The sequence below is a fragment of the Vigna unguiculata genome, chromosome 8 (genome assembly GCF_004118075.2).
Source record: "Vigna unguiculata cultivar IT97K-499-35 chromosome 8, ASM411807v1, whole genome shotgun sequence".
Taxonomy (NCBI): Eukaryota; Viridiplantae; Streptophyta; class Magnoliopsida; order Fabales; family Fabaceae; genus Vigna; species Vigna unguiculata.
The window spans coordinates 1,159,204-1,168,282 of record NC_040286.1 but is presented as its reverse complement, the minus strand read 5'-3'; the positions used below and the strand labels follow the sequence as shown (position 1 = coordinate 1,168,282).

General features: G+C 31.6%; 2 protein-coding genes across 2 annotated transcripts; one reads left to right on the top strand and one right to left on the bottom strand.

The window, feature by feature from the left end:
* The first annotated feature begins 1,415 nt into the window (after positions 1 to 1,415).
* LOC114193912 (mannan endo-1,4-beta-mannosidase 7-like) lies at positions 1,416 to 5,216 on the top strand. Its single transcript, XM_028083898.1, has 5 exons — positions 1,416 to 1,869; positions 2,399 to 2,593; positions 3,327 to 3,449; positions 4,003 to 4,196; positions 4,735 to 5,216. Exons 1-5 carry the CDS (start codon positions 1,534 to 1,536, stop codon positions 5,141 to 5,143), a joined length of 1,257 nt encoding a protein of 418 aa, XP_027939699.1. The 5' UTR covers positions 1,416 to 1,533; the 3' UTR covers positions 5,144 to 5,216.
* A 110-nt stretch (positions 5,217 to 5,326) lies between these two features.
* Positions 5,327 to 8,577, bottom strand: LOC114194211 (glucose-1-phosphate adenylyltransferase large subunit 1-like). The gene is made up of 14 exons (XM_028084322.1): positions 8,350 to 8,577; positions 8,086 to 8,208; positions 7,766 to 7,939; positions 7,569 to 7,661; positions 7,396 to 7,479; positions 7,209 to 7,264; positions 7,035 to 7,128; positions 6,754 to 6,939; positions 6,572 to 6,652; positions 6,406 to 6,492; positions 6,219 to 6,323; positions 5,877 to 5,983; positions 5,603 to 5,663; positions 5,327 to 5,504 (listed from the first exon to the last, which is right to left on the bottom strand). Exons 1-14 carry the CDS (start codon positions 8,575 to 8,577, stop codon positions 5,403 to 5,405), a joined length of 1,581 nt encoding a protein of 526 aa, XP_027940123.1. The 3' UTR covers positions 5,327 to 5,402.
* Positions 8,578 to 9,079: the final 502 nt, after the last annotated feature.

Sequence of the window (9,079 nt, the reverse complement as noted above, 5' to 3'; positions counted from 1 at the left end):
CATTTTTAATGTTGTTAGTATAATACTAACAAAAAAGACATGTTTGGATTAAAATTTTCAAAATATACCAAATTAAGACACTTATAAAAATACCAAATTAATATTTCCAACAAAAAATGACCAGAAAGACATGATTTAACCTTTAAAATTTTAAAATATTTTCAAGTTATTAAATAGTCCAAAAAATTATATGAATTTTTTTCATTTAATTTTATAACTTATTTATAAAACATACATTCTATCTTTTTTATTTTTTATACAATTATTTTATATTAATTTTATTATTGATATTTTTATTTTATATATACCCTTATAATTTATTTTTTATATTTAATATTAAGAAAAACATGTATTCTTTTAATTGATACTCGATATCATATTTTCTTGACTTGTGATTTTTATTTTCTGTAAAAAAATATTTAATTAATATTTAAAATAATAAATAATGAATATCAGTATAATGAAGAATAATTTTATTTACTTTTATTAAGGAATTGTATAAGGTTACCGTTGGGTAAATAAAATGAATTATGAATTAAGATTATAGTTATACTTATATTTTTATTAGTTTTAAATAATTATCCACCTTTCTTAAACTTTTAATAAAATAAAAATGAAATCACGAGAATTAAATTAAATTCCTACTATAGGTTTGATATTTTTATGGCAGACAAGCAGTTTTAATTTCTTTACCAAATAAAATATATTTCAATCAAATTACACCTATTGAATTTCCATCAAATGTTATATTATTAAATAGTCTTTAGAATTTTTTTACATAAATCTGTATTAATCTAAAATATCTAACGATATAACATCATTTTTAAAATATAAATTATTTAAGAATTATTTTATTGTTGTTCCGTTTCACTGATATTAATAATCATGATAATATTAAATTTTAATTTAATAACTAGGTTGACAAAAACTTATTAATACTATGTAAAACTTATACCAATATAATTTTATTTAAAAAAAAATAATATTATCGTTATATATATATATATATATATATATATATATATATATATATATATATATATATATATATAATAGCACCTTAAGATATAATATTTAATTATTTATTTTTGATTATTTATATTTGTTGTGTGTGCATACGTTAATTAGTTTGTATTTTTATTGTGAATTATATATTTTATTATTTAATAAATTTTTATGCCATCACAAATAAACTTTAGATCCACGTCTATTTTAAATGTATTAAAAATTATAAAATTGAACATATATCAATCATTGAAATTTTATACAAATAGCATTAATTAATTTCGGATGTTTAATTCTTACATTAATAATTAAATGTGATAATTATCATAAGATTAGAATTTAGATTTACCTAAAAGTTTAAGTTTTCTTTCCACTTATATAAATACAGTGATAGTCCCTATTCACAGACACGCACTTGCCATTATAAACAGTGTGGGACTCGCTTCAGTGCTGCAAATTGAGCAGTATCATTCCCAGTTCTTCACGCCACCAAAAACCAGAGAGTGAAGATTTTTGAAAAGCAGAACAATGAAGCTTGGTTTCTTTCTGTTTTCTCTGGTTCTCTACCAGATGATACTACAACCTGGGATCTTCAAAGTAGAAGGTGATGATGATGATGATGAGTTTGTGAGAGTAAGAGGGGTGCAGCTTCTGCTGAATGGGAAACCCTTCTATGCTAATGGTTATAATGCTTATTGGCTCATGTACATGGCCTCTGATCCATCTCAGAGAAACAAGGTTTCATCTGCATTTCAAGTAGCTGCAAACCATGGACTCAGCATAGCAAGAACATGGGCTTTCAGTGATGGTGGAGATAACCCCCTTCAATACTCTCCTGGATCCTACAATGAACACATGTTCCTGGTCCGTTTTCATCTCCATTTTGCAATCTCACTGCATTCTTTTCTATAAACATTCTGATAACCTTAAACCTCGACTTCTAAGCGATGTAAGACGGCATTTAATTTTAGACTTCGACTTCTAAACAATGTAAGATTAGCAAATGCCGTGTGAAGAAGATTAAAGATTTGTTTAAATTTAATTATAATGTTTATGAAAGCATATAATATGATCATGTTATAGATATTGTTAGGAATTCAAGTGTGAGTCTAAGTCTCACATTAATTAGAAATGAGAAAGTAAAGCATTATATAAGAATAAAAACCCATAAACTTATTGTCTTAAGATTTTTGTTGAGAGTGATGCCAATACCTTATATAGTTGAACTCAGGTCTCATTACTGTTATATCTTCTCAGTAAAACCTCCTCAATAAACCTAACAAAGTGATATCAGAATTAACATTAGTTGTTCTGTGAAATGCATGCCTGTTATAATTGGTGTACAGTTTTCTGCAGCGGTAATAATGATATTTTGGCTGTGTGAATAATGAAGGGACTAGACTTTGTAATATCAGAAGCCAGAAAGTATGGGACCAAGTTGGTGTTGAGTTTGGTGAATAACTATGATGACTTTGGAGGAAAGAAACAATATGTTGAGTGGGCAAAGAGTCAGGGCCAGTCCCTACATTCTGAAGATGATTTCTTCACAAACTCTCTTGTTAAGGAATTCTACAAAAACCATATCAAGGTAATTCAACTTTTCATTACTGTATTTTCTTTTCTTTTTAATATTATTTTATCAGATCAATTTAGAATATATAAATAATCGTTAATTTTATCTTACAGGCTCATTTTATAAGAATGAGTTAAACCGAAAATTCACTTTTAATATGATATTCGAGTCATGTATTGAAGAGATTTGTTGTCTGTTGAACATGTTGTTTCACCTATTATCAAACTATTATTAGATTATCTATTAATGTGTAGTATCATGTTCGAGTTGTATATGTCTCAGCAAAATAATATTGATTTATTGATTTATAGTATATAATTGGAAAAAGGAAGTTCAAAAAAAGTTTACCATCACCAGCTTTTGTAGTTGTTTGGTATGTGAGCATAAATGTTTAGCAGCTGAAAGGTAGCAAGAATTAATGAAGCTGTTATAGAGGTGTAGACTTTTCTTAAAGAATGTTGCTACTTGCTACTCCTACAAACTTGTGATTTTTTCAACCATCTTAATGTTTGTACATGTGCACTGTGCTATCCACCACTTCTTATATAAAGAGCATTTAAGTACAACGAATCAAACAAACACTGCATGAAGAAAAATTCAGCACTAACTACATATGCAGTGTGCAGTAATTTTTTATTATTATTAGTTGCTGTCTCAGCTACTTCTGCTCGTGACAACATTTGTAGCAAGGTTTTTGAAGTGAAAAAGACACATAACAATGTGGTTTTATGTTTTGTCTGCATGATAGAGTGTACTCACAAGGCGTAATAACTTCACGGGAGTGGTTTACAAAGATGATCCAACCATAATGGCTTGGGAACTCATGAATGAAATTAGATGCCCTTCTGATCATTCAGGAAACACAGTTCAGGTAATTATTACAAAGAAAAAAAAATTATTTAAAAAAAGAAATTCTTTATTGGATGCATTAGAATTTGTTATTGTGTATTGAAATTCTCAAAAAGTATTTTCTAAAGTTTTGTCCAAATAAATATAGCCTTCAATTTTGTTAGGAAGAATAGAAGGGTAGAAAACCTTTAGACATGAATGTATTTTTTTTTAAAATACAGAGATGAAAATAAAAAATAAATAAATTTCTTCTATCTGTCTACTATTTTTTTTACAAAATTATTGAAAACAAGGTTGATATAACTGTCTTTTGAAACAAATGTTTGAAACTCTAGCCTCTGGTTAAAGTAGAAAAAAATATATCATCAATTAATTCGAACTTGGTGTAAATATATTTTGAAGATGACTATAAAATAACCAAACATATCAAATGTCACCATATATCTTTAGATGACGAAATAAAACCTTTATGTACTATCAATACAAAGAAAAAGAAAACTAAGAGAATCCTTTATAATTATTTATGAAAAAGTAATACAATTATATATGATTTTTGTTTTGAAACATTTTGACAGGCTTGGATTACTGAAATGGCAACTTACTTGAAATCCATAGATGGAAATCATTTACTTGAAGCTGGTCTGGAGGGCTTCTATGGACTTTCAAAGAATGAGTCTAATCCAAATTTCCAAGTTGGAACAGATTTCATTGCAAACAACCAAATCCCTGCCATTGATTTTGCCACAGTTCATTCATACCCTGATCAATGGTGTGGAATTTCACTTCTATTTAATCATCAATCACCATTTTTCTTAGGCCACATTTAGACACATTTTATCTATAAATATCTCCTTAGAATTCTTAATGCTGCCTAAAAAGGTTGATACACTTCTTTCAATCACATACAGATAGATATATATTGTTAGAAATTTCACATCGATTAAAAATAAGACTAATTCAGAATGTAAATCTTACCTTACAAGTTAGTCTTGTAAGGTTGATACACTATCAATCAATCACATACTGCTGTATATTGTTAGAAGTTTCATATCGGCTAATAAAATTAAATCTTACCTTACAAGTTAGTCCTGTAAGGTTGATACACTGTCAATCAATCACGTACTGCTGTATATTGTTAAAAGTCTTACATCGACCGATAAGAGATTAATTCATGATGCAAATCTTACTTTACAAACCAATTTTATAAGGTTTAGTTAGGTTTAAAGTTCACCTAACTGGTTTCTTAGTATTCTAAGGAAAGATTTTATTTTTGATGATAATGCTGAATTGGGTAAGGTTATGAGCAGGTTACCAGGATCAAGCAATGAAGAACAAACCTTATTTTTGGTTCGATGGCTGAATGATCACATACAAGATGCACAGATTATTATTCAGAAGCCAGTTTTGTTTGGTGAGTTTGGAGTATCAGTGAAAAACATGAGCAGTGACTCAATTACACTAAGGGATCAATTTTTCAACTTGGTCTATTCTTCAATCTATTCATCAGCAAGTGATGGTGGTGCAGCAACTGGTGGCTTGTTTTGGCATCTTTTAGCAGAAGGAATGGATTCTTTTAAAGATGGCTATGAAGTGCCCTTAGATGAGAATAGTTCAACTGCTACTTTGATTGCTCAAGAGTCTCAGAAGCTCAACAGAATCAGGATGAAGAAATCCTCCATTGTTAAGAAGAATAAAGCAAGGGATGTTAGAAACTGAGATAAGTCTTCAACACTTTGTAAAATGAGTGTTCACTTTTTCTTTATTCTAGTAAAAAATTATTTAATTATAAAGGAATATTTATTAAATAGTTTTTATTATAAATAATTATTTAAATTTAAAAATGTAAAGAATCTTTGATTGAAACAAAACAACAGAAACTATTTATTCCGAAACTGAGAGAGTTCCTACATGAAGTGTAACTTGGAGTATACAATGGAACAGACTAATCCTACTACACTTTCTGCAACAAACTCCTTCAAATCACTGTTCCATCTTTGATTGTTGCATTCTTCACTATAACTACGATGCCAGACCTAATGTAGAATCCCTCTTCAGGCCTGTCAGCTTCTTCAACACCCTGTGGAGTCATCAAAAAAACTAAATCAGCAAACAAAACAAAAACGTTGGATTGTGAAAAACCATGTTTCCACAGTGAGTTTTTTATGCAACACTTACATCAGCATTGGCAATGATCACATTTCTTCCTATTTTGGCATTCTTGTCAATGATGCACTTCCTTCAAAATCAGAAACAAAGAACTTAGAATGAGGCAATGGTCAAATTCCAAACCATTTGATCACAGAATTCAGTTTTTTACTGGATTTTGTGTTGCTATTTTCTGTTGAGCATTAAAAACACACTATTTTGATTCTGAAAGAATAAGGAACAACACTAGACATTTTTGTTCTATTTGAGTATGAAAAGGTTTCACTAAGTGACATCATGGTACCTGATTTTGGTATTCTCTCCAACACCCATTGGAACCTTTCCAGCTGCCAGCAGTGTTGCAATTTCAGAATCAGTTTGATAGAAGTCAGCACCCATCATCATGGTATCCTGCATAACAAGGTTCATAAGTACATGCATCTCACACAGCATCCTCAACTTTTACTCCTATAATACTCATTTGCAATTATTTAAATCGAATTCTGCAGTTTCAATTAAGAAAAAACAACTCAGAGGGGTGAAATGGTGTGCTAAAGTTTTGACATTTTGAGGCCATGGTACCAATTTTCAATGGTGAGAAGTATAACCCTTCATGATGCAGAGAAAAACTGCAGAATAAGCTTACCTGAAGCTCTGAACCAGCCTCTAAACGTGAGCGCAAACCAACAACAGAATGTTGAACTTTACACTGATTCAAGAAGACCCCATGAGAGATAATTGCGTCCACAATCTGCAAAAACCAAGCTCAGTTATTCATTTGCTGTAATAGCATAAAAAAAAAGAAGCAAACCAGTAAAAGTTATCACTCTTACCCTGCATTTTATTGCTCTAGTGGGTGGTAGGTTTCTTGGGGAAGTGAAGAAAGGCCTCTTCTGATCATAGAACTCAAACTTTGGAGACTAAAAATAATAAAACCAGTAAATGTCACAGATGGGAAAAAAAACTTCAAATTAAGAATTAACTATAGAGGAAATAAACCTGTTCTGTTAGGTCCAGATTGGCTTCAAAGAAGGACTTGATAGTTCCAATATCTTTCCAGTAATTCTTGAACATATATGCCTGAAAATACAAACAGAAACAAAATCATCAAGAACAGAAAGGAATTTTACTTCATTAGCATAAGAGCATCATTCAATTCCATGGTTTGGATTGTTTCTCACTTGGACTTTGTGGTCCCTCAAAGAAGATGGGATAATTTCAGATTCTAAGTCATTACAAGAAGGACAACTCCATCTTAGCAGTTTCAGCAGCACCTCAGTTCTGAACACAAAAACTCCCATTGGAGAAATGAAAGGATATTTCTCTGCTTCTTCTGCACTTAACCCTAGGAGAGTGGTATCAACACGCTGCAGTTATCAAAGTGACAGTGAATTAGCTCTGAACAACACTTCATTTTTCATTCAATATCTGAAATGTGAGAGTTAAGGCACAACTATTGTACCATTGCGTTCACATCAGCTTCATTTGGATTTTCTAAAAACTCTGTAACCCTTCCCCTTTTATCAATTTTCATTAGCCCATGATCATATGCACCGCTACAAAATAGTTAACATTGGTCAACTCCAACAGTTTATTGTTTCTGAAATTAATACATTTTACTTTTCCATATACATACCTTTCATCCATAGGTACACATGAAACTGTGATATCAGCATTGTTCGCACTGTGTTGCTGCAAGCATAGTCCTCATCAATTAGTGTTAACTTTAGAAATTGGTCACTGCATGTTTCTGTAAGCACAGTTCCCATGAACTATGTACAATGAATGATGAAATTTTAGCTGAGAAATTAATTAAGTTGTACCTCCACAAGCTTCAAATAGTCCATCCGGCAAAGATGGTCACCAGAAATTATCATTATGTGTTCAATATTCTTGTTCTTGGCATCCTGCATGGTAATCATCCACACACACATTCATTTTATGTTACTAAATAAGAAATTTTAGCATAGATTCATGTAGCATTCATAATACCTACCTCAAAAACCCAGATAAATCGCCTCACTGCATCAGCTGTTCCTTGGAACCATTTGCTCCCAGATTCTCCAGGAGTTTGAGTAGCAGCCAAGACCTGTTTCATGTAAATTACCCCAACTTTGATCATAGATTCACCGATAAGTTTCTTCAAACTTGTCTATAAATCTCACTCTTTTTCAAATGCTGGAAACAACTTACCTCCACAAAACCACCTCCAAAGTTCACTCCATTTTTAATATTATACGTGCGAGACAGGTGCGCATTGAGGGAGAAAGAGTTGAACTGAGTTAAAACGTACACTTTCCTGATGCCACTGTTGATGCAATTGCTCATAGGAATATCTATGAGTCTGTAACACCCTCCAATGGAAACCTGCAAACATCATGAAATTGTTAATCAATAACTCCACACATATATTTCATCACATTCAGAATCCATCACTGTCACGAGAATCTTTAATGTCGGAAAATTTAAAACAAAAACCTCTAAAGAAAATGATATAAACTAGAAAACCATACAGCGGCCTTGGCTCTTGTGCTGGTAAGAGGAAAGAGTCGAGTTCCAGCACCTCCACCCAGTATGATGGCAGCTACATTTTCAGGGTTTGCCTTTGGACTCTGAAAAACTGATCCCTCCGTTGCCTACCAGAAAAATCAAAACCGACATTACTATTTAGAATCATTAACGAAAACAAAAACATCTCATGCACCAACATGTGACTCAGATCAGATGACAAAAAACACACGTGTATCATCAGAAAAATGTTTGCATGTAGCTATTACCGGAGACTCTACGTTGACGTTGACGTCTGAAGAGTAAACAGCGCGTGCAGTGGCAGGCTTGAGACTCGAAGCCTTAAAACTCTTGCATGGTTGAGTACTGGGAAATCTTACGTTAAGACTTCCCCTTGTGTTCTCACCCCAGAAGCCAGAACTTCTTCTTCTTATCCCAAACCCCTTGTTAGCTACAATATTACGGCTTGCATCGGGAGTTGCAATGGTTGCATTCATCATGGCTCTCTTTCACACTCTTGAACAATGCAGTACTGAGGGACCCAGAAGTGAAGTGTGTTGAGTTGAGATCAGTGAAATCAAGTTTTTCTTATGGTATTTGCGTGTGTATCAGATCTGAAAGTGACGAAATATATATAGATTTTTGATGAGATTGTTAGAGAATATCATGGGTGAGAGCCATTGCCAAATGAGTCATTACCAGCGAAAAAAATGGCAGAAATTTATGCAGTTCATGACTCACTACATGCTACACATTATATCTTCCGAGGAATCAGATGGTATTCACAGAACAGAACCTTTGGAACCTTTTTTTTTTTTTACGTGTTAGCTTCCTTAAAAACTTTGTTTTTGTCCTAAAGAAAATGTTTTGTTCTAACTATTAACATCAACATTCTTTTTCTAGTTCAATAATTGTGATGGCATAATTTTCAAATTATTTAAATGTGTATTAAAATAAAAAATTATTTTGATTTGGGTTAAAAATTGGACCAAAATGATT